General features: G+C 41.4%; 2 protein-coding genes across 4 annotated transcripts; one reads left to right on the top strand and one right to left on the bottom strand.

Moving 5' to 3' along the window:
* The first annotated feature begins 622 nt into the window (after positions 1 to 622).
* On the top strand, positions 623 to 3,180 carry sike1 (suppressor of IKBKE 1). Of its 3 annotated transcripts, none has more exons than XM_012826210.3 (6): positions 623 to 729; positions 1,024 to 1,184; positions 1,299 to 1,404; positions 1,648 to 1,790; positions 1,879 to 1,992; positions 2,187 to 3,180. In XM_012826210.3, exons 2-6 carry the CDS (start codon positions 1,026 to 1,028, stop codon positions 2,295 to 2,297), a joined length of 633 nt encoding a protein of 210 aa, XP_012681664.1. In that variant the 5' UTR covers positions 623 to 729; positions 1,024 to 1,025; the 3' UTR covers positions 2,298 to 3,180. The 3 variants fall into 3 exon arrangements, with proteins under 3 accessions (XP_012681664.1, XP_031422254.1, XP_031422255.1); XM_031566394.2 differs by having other exon boundaries at positions 694 to 740; XM_031566395.2 differs by lacking the exon at positions 623 to 729 and adding an exon at positions 791 to 906.
* A 4,448-nt stretch (positions 3,181 to 7,628) lies between these two features.
* slc25a33 (solute carrier family 25 member 33) lies at positions 7,629 to 16,865 on the bottom strand. The gene is made up of 7 exons (XM_012826191.3): positions 16,691 to 16,865; positions 13,111 to 13,284; positions 11,136 to 11,213; positions 10,147 to 10,247; positions 9,939 to 10,005; positions 9,004 to 9,284; positions 7,629 to 8,618 (listed from the first exon to the last, which is right to left on the bottom strand). Exons 1-7 carry the CDS (start codon positions 16,729 to 16,731, stop codon positions 8,419 to 8,421), a joined length of 942 nt encoding a protein of 313 aa, XP_012681645.1. The 5' UTR covers positions 16,732 to 16,865; the 3' UTR covers positions 7,629 to 8,418.
* Positions 16,866 to 18,789: the final 1,924 nt, after the last annotated feature.

The raw sequence follows: 18,789 nt of genomic DNA, 5'->3' as shown, positions 1-18,789 counted from the left end.
GAAAATATGGAAGTATGGGAAATAGGTGAACACTGTTGATCAGGGACATGTTTTCTCGGAAGTGTACAACTTTGATCTTGAAAATTTGTGAGTTCTGTTCTTGCAAATGTATGACTTAATAATCACAGAGAATATCTGATTCTCCAAATATCCAATTGAATTATGTTTTTTAATTATTATTGTTTCCCATATAGCCAATATATACGCTAATATAATAGTATGGGTCAAAGGGGCATTAGCCTTGACACAAATCTCAGCGGCCAGTCTCCTTAATCGTTGTACTCAAATAAGGAATGTTGTCAACATGCATGTGCGAATAGGCTCGTGCCAAACACTAAACGTATCTATGACCTGGCAGTTTTCAAGCCGAAAACCAATCCGTACAGAAGACATACTTTGTGGCCTAAACCCAACATTAGATCAAAGCTTTGATGCTGTTAAGAGGGTAAACTGGGATTTTTGCGACATGGAAGCAAACTGAACCTTACTTCTCAGCGCACATGTAGGACGACAAAAGTATGTAGGTCATGTCAGCGAATTTCGATAATCACAGTCCTTGGTAAGTGCGATTATTCAAAACCCCCATGTAATTCTCCATTAGAGAAAGGCACTCAGAGACGGAACTTCATATATGGGCAAAATATGGCCTCGTTTTGTCGTTCATCTTCAGTGACAAATCGGAAGTTGCGTTAACAAAAAGCGTCTAGACGTCAAAATAAAGTAGCGGAGGCAAGTCTAGGGTACTCTCTTCAAATACATAGTCCATAAAAACTCATTTTGGATGTAAAATATGTGATCTGGAAACAGCTGTTTTGTGGGGTGTTTCAGTTAGGAATATTGCATGCAGTTACCTTTCGAATATTTGTTATTTAACTAACATAGGTTACTACGTTTGGGACTCAAATGGTGGGGTTAACTATGCTAATGTTATTTAGCTAGCATCTGTTGTAGAGTTACATTTACAAAGAATAGTTTATTATAGTTAATCACGATTGACACCAGCGTGTTTCTTTGCTAATACAGAAATGGCATGCACATTAGAAAAGGTACTTGGTGATGCCCGTACCCTACTGGAGCGGCTGAAAGAGCATGACACAGCGGCGGAGAGTTTAATCGAGCAGTCGGGAGCACTTAGCCACAGGGTTCACAGCATGAAGGAAGTTAGTAACGCACTCCCAGATAAGGTAACTACGCTTCGTTCTCACTTTATCACTTTTACGACCGGTCTGTGTTTTCTGTTAAGCAACAGACTTTCAGATGATTATGAGTCTGAGCTGGTGGTCTTGATCTTGTTTCAGTACATAGAGGAGAGTTGTGAATTGCAGGAGCTGTCGAGGTACAAGCCACACGTACTTCTTGCTCAGGAAAACACGCAAATCAAAGAATTGCAGCTGGAGAATAGAGGTAAGACTCAATGCTGACGTAATTTTTGTGGTAGAACGTTCTGCCTATGTCTCTGAACTCTGACTGGTTAGTGCTGCTGTGTTTTCCACAAATTGACTTTCTCATTACCCAAAACATTACAGTAGTCAGCCTGGCGTCGTGCATGGAAAATGTTCATCAGTGTTTTCTTTCCTGGACCTCCAGGAGTTATGTTTCACAGCAACCACCAAGCTGTATTTGTTTTTCTGTCTCTTTTTTTAACAGAGCTCTGGCTATCTCTAGAGGAACACCAGTATGCACTGGAACTGATCATGGGTCGATACCGCAAACAAATGCTTCAACTGATGATGGGGAAGAAGAAACTTGATACAAAACCTGTGTTAAATCTTCACAAGGACCATGCCAAGGTCCCTGTATACCTCTGCATCTTGCATGTTGTTCACCAAATGCAATGAGGTTATTTTCATGTCATTTTAACAACCCTTTCTCTTTCAGGAGGTGCAAGGCCAGCTGGAGAGGATATGCGAGATGGGCCAAGTGATGAGAAAAGCCATTCATGTGGACGACCAGCACTACTGTTCTGTGCAGGAGAGACTTGCACAGCTTGAGGTATCTAATCTGTCTATTAGGACTCTCAGAGTAAACAATCAAATCAAGTACATTAAAATATGTAATTAGTTGTTAGTCGTAAATGCAAAGTCAACATGGTACCTATGTTCCAAATATGGATAAGCACTTGCTAACCCAATGCACAGGAGCCATAATGGAATTGTTTCCCTTTTATGGTTTATTATGTCTACCAGATTGAGAATAAGGAACTTCGAGACCTCCTGTCCATCAGTAAGAGTTCTATAAAAGCACAAAGGGAAGAAGAAGGTCAGCCAGAGCCTCAGGCAAGTCTCTGTGACCAGTAGTGGGGTTGCACCGAGGTCATTTCTGTGGAGGTAGAATTCCAAGCTGCCAAGAACACCTGGTTTGGCTAAAACGCCAGGTTAGAATCCATCCACCACAGGTCTTAAATATATGTGTTTGGATGTTTCCTTCAACACCTTAGTGCTGTTCCATTTGGATTTGAGGTACAGGTGCATGTCTGTCTTTTTTTTCTCAGGAAATTCAATCACGCTCTTGACGGTCGAATCACTGACCTTTGGCCATTGTTAATACAAATGCGTTGTTATTTTTCTGGATGTTTTGTACTTGTCTTCAATTATTCCCATGCTGGTGTACTGTCATCATCTAAATCTCCTTACCGAAGATGACTTCACAAACTTCACATGTAGCCTGAAGTTGGTTGGACAAACTATTTATGAGACTGCCATTCAACATCAAATTTAAAACAAAGAATGAAAAACAAAACAAAGAACACTGAACCGGTGTGTATTCATAGATGTAATATAATTGTAATTACAGAACCCTCTGGCCTAAAGATTTGATGATTGTAGACATGTAGACAGAAATACGTTTCTCAATATTTTGATGCATCTAGTAGGTCAAACATATCAACATGTCATGTAAGGCCTACAGTTTTTTTACATCTGTGTAATGTCCAGGATGGAGGGTGTGTATTGTTTTTTTAATAGAGTAAATGGAAGAAAATTATGTACGTCTCATCTCAGGAATGCTGATATCATTCAGAATAGTAATGCTAGTGTAGTGTTATGAATAATAATAGTTAATGTGGAACTAATGTGGATTAATCATAGCAACCAGGACAGGATGGCATATTAAAGGTGAAAGCAAAAAAACAAGCCTTTACACGTGTTGTACATTATGATACAAATAAACGTATTGACATAACAAATAGTAATGTGTCGTTTCTTAAACATGGCTTCATAGCTCCCATAGAGACACAATCTGCCACATCAAATGGCCTCAATCCCTTAGAAGTAGAAATTACGTTATAATACAGAGAGAATACTGGATGTCCCTAATCTCAACACACAAAACAAAAGGGATTGACAGTCTGGTTTTTGCCCTAATTTTAAATCTAAATGGATGTGAGATCCTAACATCACAGCAGTAAGGATACTTTTTGTTTTAATACTTGAGCTAGCTGAGTTTATACATTCTTTGTCTATATTACTAAAACAGACCTGAGAAAAGAAGTCAGTACTCTTTTCACTGTCTATAATTGTAACATGGGCATTCTGTTATTAACTTTCAACAGACGATCATCCATCCCTGCCAGCTATTTTGGCTGTATGGAGGATGAACCTTTGCTTTTCAGTGGTTAAATTGAGGTTATTGACAAGCATTGTATTCTCTGTGATTCATTTTGAAAATGGTGCAGGTAATGGAATCTACATACATGCAAGATTTAATACCCTCCAGGCTGTTGTTGCTAACCTGTAGCTGGTGAAAGAAAAACATGCTTAGAACGAGAATTAGGTGAACAATAATCTGAACACAAATGTATACCATCAGGCACTGTAGTGCCATCTAGTGTTAGCCAGTCGTAGGGTTGCGTGCCATTTATAGTAGGCCTACCTTGTTAGGACTCAAGTCAAGTCAGGGAAGGATCCTTGACGGCTGGGTTTCAAGGATGCTACCTCATCGAATCCGCCAAAGGACTGTTTCAATGTCTAGGATCCTTCAAATTCCTTCATTCAGAGAATTTTCAAGCACGCACACAATCCTATGCGCATGTACCAGAGCCTTTTTTTTTTTTAAGGTAGCATAGAATTTGAAGGCGGGATCTTTTCAATGACGCACACCTGTTCTCCAAATGCTAGGATGGAGTCTTGCTTAGCCTCTGAAGGACCCGACTTGGAAGGACTCAGAAGGACCCATCCTACCAAGGAAGCATCCTTGACTTTGAGAAACACCCAGCATGTACAGACATGTTCATCACTTTTAAGTGTCCTCTGGAAACAGTCTGTTGTCATTTGGTGTAATTGCAGCGTGTTTCTGTAATGTGTTGTTTGAATTTGCAGCGTGTTTCATAAATGCTGCACATGTGTGGTTAAATTGATGAAGGTGTTTTCTTAATTTGCTTATGTTTTGTCTATTTTCATTTCTTAAGTTTTAGTGTGTTGCTCTGAGGGGCCATCATAAATTACTCCTAGTTAGAACAGGATCTGAAGTATGGGTTGTAATTAAACTAAAACAGATACCACCAACCCCCTCTGCTCATCCTGTAGTAATGGCATTACCAGCATGAGGATGTACAGCTCCACAGACATAACATAATAACATTTACAAACAGCACATAAATAACCGTACTGCACACATCTGTGTGTCCTAACCACCAGTTTTACTATGGGTAACAAACAGCTGTGCATTGTTGTGAGGGCTGTTTTCCCACACATGGACTTAAGCAGTGTTCCATTGAGTCAGGGTGAAACTTTCCAGACATAGAGGCATTAGGCTCATCGCCTCCAGTGGAATCAGGACACAACAGTAGCCCAGCATAGCTATCGGAGCGGAACACAAGAGCGGGTGTTTAAATCAGCTTAGAGGATTAGCAATGAAGCCAAACCTGAGGTTATATCAGAACTCCTCGCGGTTTCTCTTGAGTGCAACTGTGTGGACAATGTTAGCAATAATTGTTTAGTGTGTAAATTACGTTAATGAAAACTATGACTTAAAATGTTCATCAACAACCTTTTTTTCCATGATTAAGACCAGATGATGACAAGACTGCACCGACGTTATTAAACACTAACTGTGACTATATCAACGTGCAATATTGTTGACGAAAAATGTAGTGTAGTCTAAAAGTGTTTGTGTTACCCTGATGCTCTGAACACAGAGCCAAAAAAGAGAGTATAAGAATGTTAAAATATAGTTAAGATTTTAAGCTATATTTCATGAAGGAAAGTTTGAGAGCACACAAAAATAATTTAAAATTCCCTGCAGATATCTATTATCAAAGAGTTATCACAACCATAACCCACTTTCATGTAGCTAACCTACTGAAACAGGGCAGGGGGTTTACAACCAGATCACATAAAATACTGGAACACCCCCAAGAAAGAATGCACACACAAATAAACAGGTGCAAGCAAAACTTACAAATACAGGCAAAATAAGACACTATAGACACCCCACCTCCAAACAGGTACATGCACTACGCAGATCAGGCGCTGGGTAAGATAGACAGGCTGATGTAGGGAATGGTTTGACTAGCAAACATTAAGCTGCTAATCAGCACTTTTGCAGTTCACCATTGGCCAACTGATACAAAGCTGATCAGCCCATAGCCCCTACAAGCATGAAAGGGGCGGCCCACCTCCCCAATTTGCTGATTGACACTCGATCATTCACAGGAGTTTACACCCCCCCACCTGTTAGCATTATGGAGTGGGTGGAGTTAGGCTCAGCGCTGGGGGTTCACTTACACTTTAACTCAGAGTACGTGGTAAACCTCCTACACACACAAACACACACACTGTACTGTCCCACTTCTATCTCTGGACATGTTGCGATGGTGTTTGTATGCGCAAAACACTGAGTCATGCATAGGACTGGACCAAAAACACAACACCTGAGGCAAACTTTGGAAACACAAAGGGTAATCTTTTCTCACTACCAGAAATAAACAGGAATGTTGCAGTTACAACATGGTTTTAACAGGAACTTTGACAGACAATGAACAAACAAGGGCTTACCATGCACTTATCCTGCATTCAGGCAGCTAGGAATTGGGGAAGTTCCCTTTTTGCAACGCCCTACTTCCAAGTTGAAAGGGTTCACATGATTACAGCAAACAGGTAACAGCAGGCTAGCTAGCCAGAAGGTTAACATTACATTAGTTACACACAGTAAACTGTGAAGCATAGTTTAATATAATAATTACCCATGACAACCTAAATAAAAAGTGACTTAGTTGTGCACAGAGCATTTTGTATCCTTCACCACAAACACTCAAAAATCTCCCACTTTCCTAGTCGGATGTTCCGAGTTCGACAGGCCTTCAGGTGTATTCTCCCACTCTAAGGTCAGAACTTTAGGTACGAGGGACAACAAAAGCATGTGGCTAAAAGGAAGAAAAGAAAAGATTCCAACTCAGGACTAGACTCGGGACCCAGAATAGGAACCACCTCGGCAACCATCTTGGGACCAGAGGAGCTGACAGTCGGGGCACTGACCAGCAGGACCTTCATGGCCCTGAGCAGTGGGACCTCCATTCCGCAAAGCTGCAGAGGCCGGATCCAGCACCACTGTCCTCTGTACCACAACCTCTGTAATGACAGATCCAACACTGCCATCCCTATGAATGTTGCTATGAACATTGACAATGAACTGAAGAAAACCCAAGGGCACACAGGACAAACAAGATAACAAGACACAGGTGGGCAGGGATGAATGAGGCAGTAACAAGTGGGGGCGTGAAGAGGCACACGGGACAAAAGTACGTGGCCATCAGGAAGAAAATAAAACATTGCAACATAAAAGTCCAAAACAAATGTGCTTTTCTTTAAAGTGCTGTTGTCTTGCACTCTACAAGAGTAAAGACATTAACATTAGATGGGCTAGTATCCCTCAACGATGGCTTTCATATATAATTTTCTACTGAAAATGTAGCCTAGCTGGCTAACTTACCCTTTTCTTAAAGCCATGTTATGCAGACCGTTTTCAGAGTGTTTAAGTTCGTACATTATTCTCAAAGCCCCAAAAAAACCTTTCATAACATGTACTCTGCAAATATATCACCAAAATACATTGATTAACAAGCTAGCTAACTTTTATCAGTACCAACCATGCAACTGGTGTTTCCATGGAAATATGTGGTTTCAGAGATTGAAAGCAGTATTAGCAGTAGACAAAAATGTACAGGAAAATACTTTTCCTTTGACCAAGATAATACTAAAAAGCCCAGATTTTTTGTCAACTACAAAAAAAAAAAAAAAAAAACACAAACAGGATGAGGTTGACTAAATATGATAAATAACTAACAAGGACATTTGACAGAGGACTAAGACTAAAAGAAGAAGAAAAAAAAAAAGTAGCTGACCAAATTTACACTTGATGGCGTTGGCTCAGAATTAAATGCATTCTATATGTAGAGTTTGTTGCAGTCTAGGAGAGAGTAATAAGGTGTTGGAACATTGTGTCCTTGTGGCTGTCTGCCTCCGAGACGTTGACTGTAAAACCTACACCGCAAACTACCGTGCCAATCCCCCTTGAACTGGGCTGTTAATCCCTACTGTCTTCATTATGGAGCTGTGAGGACGGCGGTTGGGGACTCAAGTTAAAAGTGAACACGTGTCACAAACGCAATAAAACAGATTCACCAGCAGTAAAACAGTTTTACCAATGTGTTTATTAAACCACTGGTTAAATATGCACTTTTTTGTAAAAGAACTATTGTTGCAGCTCACAAACAAAATATACAAATGACCTTGATTAACTTATAGGAAATGAAACCAGTTGTTAAATGTTTAGTCGACTTCTTGACCATCTACGTAAGAGCTGACATGATGTGCCGAGTTTGTGAACATGTCTGATGGCAAGCAAAGTGTGACCTCATTTTAGCGTCCTATTCTAAGGTCCACAGGTAAAGTGGCCAAAGCATTCTCAGACATTTACCACTGATAGAAGGACAAACAGAGACAGAAATAAAAGAAAGACAGCAACTGGTTACAATATAACTAGATAACAATAATTTAGTTAACTTAAAAGTGTCACCTTTTCAGATAACCCATTATCTCTTTTCTCTGTACAATTCTAGTAGTTTCTTGTCTGCATGGTTCATTTGCACACGTAGGTACCATATTCACTCTTTACAAACTTAATATCTCGCAAAGTCCTTCCAGACGCAAAAGTCTGTCAACCGAAACATCTGATCGTATGCATTCATTAAAATAATAATAATAATACAAAAAAGCTTTAAAAGTCTTTGGGTAACCACTCAAGCCTGCATCCCACTCAAGCAAAAAAAAAAAAAAGAACAGCCTGTTACTACAGGATGTACATTCAGGCCACCTCTTCTGCAGTGTTTACAGTCTCTGGCTTGTTCCCCTTGTCTGGTCCGTGGGCCTGGGGAAAGGGGGGGCGGGTAAGGGCAGGGGTAGGATGAGGGACGTATGGCGCTCATTTGGACTCCGCTAGCAGGTAGACAATGAGCTCGTAAGTTGACAGCGTGATGGCCGTGTTGGGGATCTGTCGGAAGAGCTGTGGAATGAGTCCTCTGTAAAAGGCGGCGTATCCCTCCTCCACCGCCACCAGACGCGCCGTCTGGAAAAAGTATTTGTACTTGCTGCCCTCTTCCCGTAGTCTTGTTCGGATGACCTCTGTGAACAGGGAGGAACAAAGGAGGAGGATCGTTCAGTCTTTTGATGGAAAAACCTGCTGCTTAAAAACACAAAATAGGCTTTGGTCTATTTCAGAACCCTAAGCTGTCTTATTCCTCTGATGCATTTATCTGCTCTGCTGCAAATATCAAAAGGCAAAGCCTGACTCAGCAGTATTTATTTAACACACACTTCCATGCAAACACACATGCAAATGAGTGGGGATTATATGAGGTCATTTACCATGAACATAAACCAAGACCAAAGTCTACTGCAAAGGACAATCACTGACAAAACGGATGACTGTCAAAACATGTTGGGCACTAATCTAAGCACCATCAGTGTTGAGGAGCGGTTGCCATCTGGCCTGAGGCCGCACACATACCGTGTGGATATGCTACGCAGGAGGCACAGCCCTTGGCGAAGGCTGCAGCCACCATGAGGCCCAGGAAGTCGGACGCTCCCTTCTGGCGCTCGGTCTTGGCGACGGTCGCGAGCTGCTCGGCCATGCGCTTCTTCAGCGTCTCGTAAATAAGGAAGCAGATCATGGTTTCGGAGATGCCGGCGTACGATGCCGTCAGGCCCCGGTAGAAGCCGCGTGGCCCCTCCGTCTGGTAAACATAGCGCGCGCACTGCAGCGCGTTCATCCTCATCTCTCCTCTTGCTCTGCGGGGGAAGGGTAGGAATATTTTAGTCAGCAAATGTGTCATTAATCTTCTTTTTTAAAGCATCAAACTTATTCTGATATGTCCCCTTTTGGAAACTAGCCATTATACTTGCCAATTTTAAACCAACTTCCAGTTATGTCTTTACTACTTCTGGCTAATCGAGGGGCTATTCTGGAACACATGGAGGCTGATGTAAGGGAGGCCATACATTTCAACATGGAGTGATATGAGACCTGACGTACTTTTGCTGCAAGACCCTAATGATCTCTGCACTTTCCTGGATAAATATAGATTGCCCTGTGAAGCACTTGCCAGCTTCAAGGTGGGTATTTATAGCGACGGCACTGGTCACATGCTAATAATGATGCTACTTATGTAAGAGAGGGACAGTCCTAACAGGCTTAACACAAGTCACACGTCAAAGAGTAGGGTTACATAGGGTTAAGTTTAGTCTGCACGTAGACACAGGCTCCGGTGTGAAGTCAGAGGGGACACTTGATAAATATTTGGTTTCCCTTCCCTGGCCTTAACCTGACGCCTTGACCTGACGCAAGTGGAAGATGGTGACGCTAATGGAGCGCACTGCCCTCGTAGGGGAACTGCTCAGTGTTTGAATGAGAATGCTGTGTAAAGCTCAATGGCGTCAACCTACTTATTCTCTAGCTGCATTCGTGTCTTGACCATCCAGACCGGGTTCATCAATGAGTTTGTGATGAAAGCTGGGGGAGAGAGAGAGAGAGAAAAAAAAAAAAAAAAAAAAAAAAAAAGTTAATTTCACGTGTTTGTTTTCTTTGGCTATTAAAGTGGGTTTAGACATAGAACTATAACGTGTTGTGAGCATTCACTAGGTTGACCCTCACCTGCGAATCCCGCTGAGGATACATGTACAACTCCACTGTTAGGCACAAAGATTCCATTGAATGTCTCTTTCGACTTGGAATAGGCAGCAAAATACACAGCTCTGAAAAAGAAACAACAGAGAGAAACAAAAAGAAATGAGGGACATCGTTTAAAACCAGACACCAGTTAGTTGCGTCGTTGGTTAGCCATTTAATTACATTTAGGGGGTTTTAGTTTGTTTTTTTGAACCACAGCCATGTTTACGCAACTGCCACACCACCCCTGTGGTCAAGGGATACAGTGTCCAGAGCTGTCTGTTCCACACTGCTGCCCTTCTTTGATGTGCTTCTGGAACAGCCTTCTGGTGTTCCATCACCAAAATGAGCTGAATAAGCAGCTGGATCTAGATATGCCCCTGTAGTCTTTCTGAACAGCCATGGAAGCTGAGGGACACAGCAATAACCCCCCCCCCCCCCCCCCCCCCCCAAAAAAAGGCATCAGCAACACAAAAAGCCCTTGTTGCCATGCAGATGATTGAACACTCTACTGCTATGCTGTAGTCGTTTCCTCATTCCACCCTGCTGAAATGGCTGTTTGCTTAAACGACTGAAAGGCCTCAGGCTGGCTGATGACGGTGCATGAGCGGACACTTTTTCACGGAACTTCCTTGTTGTACTATTGTTGTTATTCAAACCATTGTGAAGGAAGTCAGGGTTAAAGTTTCAACCTAGTCAGTCTTTATCTAATCTGAAGTTCTTTGGTTCACACAACATGCTTGTTCTTTGACAGTGTTTAGGTAGGGTGGTTGGTGAAATAAAAGTTCTGTCTATGACCTACTGGGGCAGAGTCACACTGTGGGTGTTCATGCCGCCGCCGCTGACAATATTATTTATGTAAATATGCAACATGTGGGCCACATTTTAAGGCACATATATGAATATAGTAGTATCATAGGCCTCAAATATTAAAGAACAATTTAAATGATCTATAAACAGATTTTTGTGGTTACCTTGAAGGTGCAACTCCAACAAGGTTTGGACCCAGTCCTCTGAAGAGTGATCTTGGTCCCTCTTTCTGAAGAATTGACCTAAAACACAGGAAAACACAGACACACAAATCATAAGTTAAGCCCACTTATCGTAACTGCATTTGAATTGCATTTCCTCTAAGTAGAACACATCACTACTCTGCGGTTTCACCAGGAATCACAGGCCTTACAGGCCGTCCCTTTCCGTTATACTGCATGGACATGCATGGGCCTTCGTTTTTCCCTGTGCTCAGCGACAACTCTTCCTACTGCAAAGGGAAGGTCCTTTTTGGTATTTTCATTTCCTTGCTGGTGATCCCCCCCCTGGCTAAGCCCCACAGTCCCCCTCCACCCAACACACAGGGCTGGCCGACTCATCAGCCTGCTGTTTTGGACAGGACTGAACCGGTTGCCCGAGGACCAAGTCCATGAACTCTCTGCACTCTGAATGTTGCGCTCCCTCGCAGCCAAGCCTGTAATTATTACTCTGAGGTGCCCTTTATTCCACTTGCGGTGCTGACAAACATTACTGTGGTCTCTCTCTCTCTCTCTCTCTCTCTCTCGTGTTTTCAATCACAGATGATGTTCTTACAGTGTTGTATTATTTTTAATAGCCAACTGTGAGGTACTCATAATGGCACATGTGTTTAGCCCATTACCATTAACCTTTAAAAATAGAAACACACAGTGACCACTGTAGTTGACACTTCAGAGATTAGGCATGAATTAAATGTGTTTCCAAATTTTCAATTTCTTAGCAGTCAGGTCAAGAACAATATCAGAGTTCAAAGTAACCCAGTTAGTGGCTATGGTGTCTACAAAACAACAAAGGCAGATTTTTAGCTTTTAAGTCAATCATCTCCCACAAATCCATTCAACCTGAGATGTCTGCTTGGTTCCATAATGTGCCAACATGTAAACCAGCTTGATTTAACACAAGGAAACAATTGTAGCATTTTAACTGGGCCCCTTACAGTTGGATGGATTGGGCAGCATGTTAACTACCATCAGTGATAAAGTAACAAAAAGGAGGGCGTTCACTGGTTTTACCTAGCTTAAATATCTACTAGGCTTCCTGGCTAATTATACAAATAAAACAAGCTACAATGAGGAAAACTGTTCGAAAATAACTAAGGTGGAGATGTGTGCACAGGAAATGAATCAGCTAATGGTTCACTAGGACACACCACCCAAGACAAAAACACATTAAGCACAACGAATAAAGCCTTTTCAACCTCCTTCTGTATTTGAGACAAAAAAAAAAGGCCTCTACATCTCATTTTAGTGTCGGAATGTCCTGCAGCCCTGAGCAGAGACGTTCACGCAGGGACATCCTGTTCTGGCCGGAGCGAAACCTGACACCGCACCGGGATGCTGCAGGAGTCATGTCAGACCACAGACGGGGCGGCAGAGGCAGCGCTTTCCTTCACATGATCCTCCCCGGTCTAATCTGCATGATCGCGTGCTTCAGCCTGCGCTGCCTAAAATAGGCACCCTCGACCAGCAGGGGCCCTAACCTTGTTCCTTATGTAACACTGTCGCAGTCTCCCACGGGAGAGAACATCTCCTCTCCTCCCCCACATCCCTGTGTGTTTGAAACGTCAGCTGTCTCCCAGCACTGTGTGTTGGGCTCTTGCTGCCAAAGGGAGGACATAATCTCTGCTTTATTTTTTTTTTAATGCAAGAGATTAATTCCACCATGGATATTGGACATATACAGACTGTGATGCACCTTCTTAACCACAACAACATAAAACAGGTCTCAACTACAGGTATCCCGCAAGGCATTATCATCGATCATTCCTGGCTTAATTCTGTATGGATTCAATGCAACAAAAAGTCCAGCAAGGTAATCAGCCCTTTCTCAGAAATAAACATACGACTTCAGTCTTTCAAGCACTGTGCTAATCCTGCAGCGCCACTACATCTCTGTCACTCGCTCTCGTCACGTGCTTACCGTAAGACCTGTAGCAGCCCTGGTGAGACAGCACCTGGCCGGATGACCCCTGCTCCGTTGACTGTACCCAGCTGCATCTGAAACACAGGCCGGAGCGACAGGCCTGAGGACTGCAGCCGGGTCTTCAGCACCTCCAAGGGGCAGGTGACGATGGCACCAACCGTACCGCCACATCTGTAGAGACAATTGATAGGATTTAGTAACATTATACCTCATACCAAGAACCAGACCATCAAATGTCAACTACTGGTCTTTTTTGTTAAGTAAGTAATGCTATGACAGCATATAAGTGGGGATGTTTTAAAGAAGCAATAAGGAATTTGTATTGAAAACTAGCAATTCACCCACTGAAAGGGCATGCAAAAACCTTACAAACACCAACAGCAGCACAACTGGCTCTGATAAAAGGCTTGCTAGCAAGCTAACTCATGTTTTTGGCAATGCAGTTGGCAGGGTCTTGCAGAGACCGCAGAACTGCATGATAACTTAGGCGGCTAGTTGTAACAACGTGCGTTTATCCGTCCTTCACATGACCATGTACCATGAATATGTATTTGAATGAATACATATGATAAATATTACTAGTTGTCTACAAAACCATGCTTGAGAAAAATGGCAAATTGTTGCATACGGTCTCTTTAGAGGTTATAAAGGTTAATCCTATAAATGTTAAATAGGCTTCTAGCCTATTGAGGTGCTACCAATGGCAATTTGAGGGCTATGGGTAATCCAGATGTTATCAGAATCCATGTTTGACGTTTTTGTGACATGACTAGAAACATAAAATGGCAATCACTCCATCATAAAACAATAAAATAAGGCCGTTACATAACAGTAGCATGACAAAACATCCCTGGTATTGTTGGCACAACAGTTACTTATGCTGCTTTCAGAGAAATATCTCTTCCATGAAAAGATCTAATCATTTTCAGAAAGCACATAGTTTAGACAATTAAAATAACGGACGCAGTCTAATTGGTCTAGGGCACAAACTCAGTAGCTTTTCACCTACAATGTTGCATCACAGAAGTCAAGGAGAGTAAACTGTAGGGTTACAACATGTCCAATAGCTGACGTACATTGACAAAAATAAATAAATAATAAAAATCAATGCCCGTGACAGTTTTTTAGTCAATTTCTTAAGGAAAACAAGGAGCATAGTCCATTTTGAAATCCAAATCTCATAAAATGTAAAATTTGAAGACAAAAACACCACCAATCTATGAGTCTCAACAGATGAAACTTTGAGCTCAGCAAACATTTACTGTGATGCCAGTGTAGGATAAAGCTTGTACCCAAATCAGTCTGAGAGGTGCTTAACATAATTGGCTGACTATTCTATCTGAAGGGCAATCACAATACAAAGTCAAGCCGTGCTCTCCATCTAGAATGACTTCGATAAAGGTCAGATGATTCTTCACTTTTAAATGCTTAAAAATGGTCTCAAACTAAATAACTGCCCAATTCCCCAAGACCCATGTCCCCATGCAATCCGTCTGTGAGAAACACGCAAGAAGTTGGTTGCACAACATCCACAAGTTTTGCATAAGACGTGTGAATAAGGATTGCAAATGGGCTGATTCAGATGTGCAGGGAAATGAGGATAAGCCACTGCCACTCTGAATGACCTGCATGACCTCAAGTAATTGCTCTGCACAAGACAAACCCATTCTGATGAAACATGAAAACTGCAGACCTATCTAAACCAGTCACACCAGCCCAGCTGCATTCATTAACAGCTTCTGGAACAGCTGTCCGGTCCTGATGTCAAACATTCTATGTTTTTTGAATGCCAAATATTTCGTACGTCAACCTAATTTTGTAGCCATGCCTTGTAATAAGCAGCTATGAGTAGACAGCACTGGATCTGATGCATCAGCACATTTCTAGACATGACATGAATAAAGGATGAGCACTTGGTAAAAAAAGTGAGATTTATGGAAAGCATTTAGCAGAACTGCTGCACTAATTCTAAAAAAAAAATCAGGTTAATCCATGACACCTTTAGGGAAATTAAAGTTTAAAGACCCAGAAGTTACTCTAAGTGACCTTGAACATCAATATCTGCTGTTTCTACTACACATTTGACACTTTTCCACTCCTCAGTTATGAACTTACACAAGTAGCGTAAAACCTATAATTCTCTAAATACATGTTGTAAGGTGGGAAACCGTTTATGTACGTGCAAGGAGAATGTAGTCATACTGCTGAAGTGTATCGGGCCGCGCAGTACGAGTAAATAAACACCATAAGTGGCGAGAGATATTTCACCAAATCGCGCGTATCATATTTGAACTACAGAAATGGCTTTTTGCCCTCTATCCACATGTGCCACGTGAATCCTGATGTCATAGCGGCCGTCTAGAACAAAATGGTCGCTGCGTTAGCCCACTTGCTATTGGTTGACTGACCATTTATGCTGTAAATGTACCGACACCACAAGCCGTGTGACAAGCCACGAGTTGTCACAGATGTCTTGATACATGTGCTGTGTTTTTTAAAACCATTACATATTCCGTTGGGAATCATTTGGACAGAGCAGTACGCGACTGTAGCATCGAATTTGCCGAACCAAGGTTCCGACTGTCTACAATGTTATGCAATGGCAACCCATGGGAGGCATATAACGTTAACTGTAACTTACATTTACCTAAACGGTAACGTTACTTGAAATCAACGTGTGTTTGCGGATAAACATTAGGGGTAATCAAAACATTACTTGGACATTTTAAGCTCGATAAACGGCAAAAATTAAGATACCTTACTAGAAATTGTATACTGACATTTCATAGTACAGACATTGGCCAAGTTCCCTAGCATAGCAAGCTAAAGATATTTAACGTTAAGCTTGCTATAGCTTAATTGAGGTAACTTGCCTCATCACATTTGTAAAATAAGTAAGGCATTGGCAAGGGCCAATGTTGCAGTTCGCTATACTGTACCCTAACGTTAGTCCTTGCGGTAGCATATATTACTGCTAGCTAGCCAGCTAACGTTAATGTCATAGCACCGATAACGTCCTTGAATAACCTGGTTAGGAGAGGCATATAGAACATTGTATAGAATTAAATCTTGTATGGGTTATCGCACAGTGTTTTCAATATTTCCGGGCCTCACGTTTGTGAAACACTGACAATAACGTAAATGTACCTGCCAGAATAAAAACCTCGTGTAAGATGCTCTCAAGTGGCCAACGTTTGCTATCCCCCAATTTAAATGCACGCAATGGGGTACTGGCTAGCTTTACGACTTCAGTGCAGACGAACGTTATGGTATTTCTCTAAAGAGCTAAACGTTGAGAAGAAACACAGAGCTTTATAGATAACACGAAAAGCAGCTACAGCCATTTGGACGTTACGTGTAAATTGATGTAGAGTTTAACGTTAAGCATTGTAGCTCATCGAGGAGCAATGTCATGACAGGTAAACCAATAAACGTCAGTTATAAGAATATTTTGGCTCGAAAAGTTGTAACGTTGGCTAGCTAAGCAATGGTGATAGCTGGTCTACGGTCATCTTAATGAATTAATTTACATCGTAAACAGAGTTCAAAAGAGATATTCTACAAGAGGCTAACTCACCCCCCAGCAATGAGATGTAAAAATGTGTCCTTCTGTGCCATTTTCAGATCTTCATTATAATTCACAAAATATTACAGAAAAAAATATATTCTTCTTTTGTCTATCAGGCCGCGCTGACGGCCAGCCTACTCCTTTTCAACGCGGCTTGATCTGCACAGTTTATAAGCTGGCGCAGAGTCGATAAAAGAGCTGGAGCTCATGAATAAATTGACGTCAGGGAGGTTGGCCGGGGGTGTTGTCCATGACGTAGGTTTCTGTGCAGGCTACCAGGCGAGCAACAGCAACAGTATTTGAAATAGCATACACAAATATCATATTCAAGTCGTGCCATAAAGCAATCTACAGTAAGACTTTTATTATTATCTTTATCATTAGCGTCATAATTGAGAAATACAAACAGTGGTCCAACCGTGGATAACATACAATATGTTGCTGACCCATAGCCCATGCAGTCCACTTTATAGGTTTAAGGTAAATATTAGAGGCTACAATTTCAAAGTCTCTTGCATAGGTGACCAGGTGTCCCGCCTCGCATTGTACTGCACCGCATTATGACTATATGTCCCTCATCCCGCATATTAAGATAATGTCCCGCATTTTCATTTGATTTTGAATTGTCAGAAATAAGAGCACATGGATACATATTTTTACCCACCCAGCACATGAGTCGCATATGCCGTTGTGGCAAAACGTCTACAATATATAATAGCCACCTAATTGCCCACTTTAACTACATGTGACCTTACCCTTCACAGTGCACACACACATATAGAATAACTATTGTCTTACTATTCATTTCAAAATGAGCACTGAAACAGTGCTATTTCAAATTAACATAAACTTGCACACCCACCGGGAAAACAACTTTCTGTGAAACTGCTTGGAAACCGTCGGAAAGAACGTGTGAATCTGGGCAAGGTTTTTTTTTAAGAGTTCAATAAAAAACAGCAGGCAACAAAAGAAAGTTATTTTATCGTTAAGTTCATTGAATGTTGTTTTGATCAAATTCAGCAAAGCATGTTACTACTAGTTTGACACTAAATCAACGCTGCTGTTATAGGCCTATGTGTCCAAACACAATGGCCCATCAACTGACAATATGAATTATAGGCTTCTGAATCAAAGAATAACTTTAGTGCCCTTCAAGTAGAGAACCAAAGGTCAGCTAAACATGTTTTGTAGTCAGAGATATTTTAAAAATGGAGGTGGAATTGCCTGTTGGTCTGTGTTGTTAATGGTTGGTTGAATATACACCATGACAACACACTGAAAGAGGCATCTGGAGAGACAGCACAGCACACATGATTTTGTAGGTATGTGCAAAGCAGCCTATTGGGAGAGGGGGTGTGTGGCAAGGGGGCGGGAGAAAATCTGAGGTGCACAAGACAGGGATATCTAAGTTCAGTATCTGTTAAGTGGGCTATACCATAGTCATACTAACTTGTTTACCTAAAGACCTAAGGGTCATGGCAAGGATTTATGACAGGAGGCAATTTGTATCTGCTTTGTTTTTGTAGTCTACCTTGAGGACAAACTACTCACCTGGGAATAATAGTATGCAACAACAATATACTGTAAATCTTTGTAAATTGCTTTTATTTAATGGTTTACCTATGATTTGTTTAATAAAAGGATAGTACAGTGGCAATAATGTTATATACAAACTCTCAGATAACCTGTACCAAACCTGGCAGATAATCATAATACAAATAACACATGTTTATACTGTGTATTGATGTGTTACTTTGCTGTAAAAAGAGCAGGTCAAACACAATGTAATGAAAGAGAAAGTAAGGACAGCAGAAAAGCTACATTTGTGATTATTACTTAATGACAGGCTGTGAAGATCAAAAGATCATACTGTGATAGTGCTGCCAACCCCATGTCACTTGTGAGATAGCAGCGAGAACACAGTGTAGTCACAAACACATATTATGAAACAGGCCATAGGCCATATATATATATTTGTGTTTGTGTGTGTGTGTGTGTGTGTGTGTGTATATATATATATATATATATATATATATATATATGTGTGTGTGTGTGTGTGTGTGTGTGTGTGTGTGTGTGTGTGTGTGTGTGTATATATATGTTGATAG

This window comes from Clupea harengus, chromosome 4 (genome assembly GCF_900700415.2).
Source record: "Clupea harengus chromosome 4, Ch_v2.0.2, whole genome shotgun sequence".
NCBI lineage: Eukaryota > Metazoa > Chordata > Actinopteri > Clupeiformes > Clupeidae > Clupea > Clupea harengus.
This window is presented reverse-complemented; position numbering and strand designations above follow the sequence as displayed.

Bases quoted from the DNA above. Each gene is read 5' to 3' on its own strand.
- sike1 (XM_012826210.3), top strand. From the start codon at position 1,026: ATGGCATGCACATTAGAAAAGGTACTTGGTGATGCCCGTACCCTACTG. The intron at 1,791-1,878 runs GTCCCTGTATAC...TTTCTCTTTCAG, and splicing joins TTCACAAGGACCATGCCAAG to GAGGTGCAAGGCCAGCTGGA. The intron at 1,993-2,186 runs GTATCTAATCTG...TATGTCTACCAG, and splicing joins AGAGACTTGCACAGCTTGAG to ATTGAGAATAAGGAACTTCG.
- slc25a33 (XM_012826191.3), bottom strand. From the start codon at position 16,731: ATGGCACAGAAGGACACATTTTTACATCTCATTGCTGGGGG. The intron at 10,006-10,146 runs GTGAGGGTCAAC...TCTCTCCCCCAG, and splicing joins ATCCTCAGCGGGATTCGCAG to CTTTCATCACAAACTCATTG. The intron at 9,285-9,938 runs GTAGGTTGACGC...CTTCCCCCGCAG, and splicing joins CGAATGCAGCTAGAGAATAA to AGCAAGAGGAGAGATGAGGA.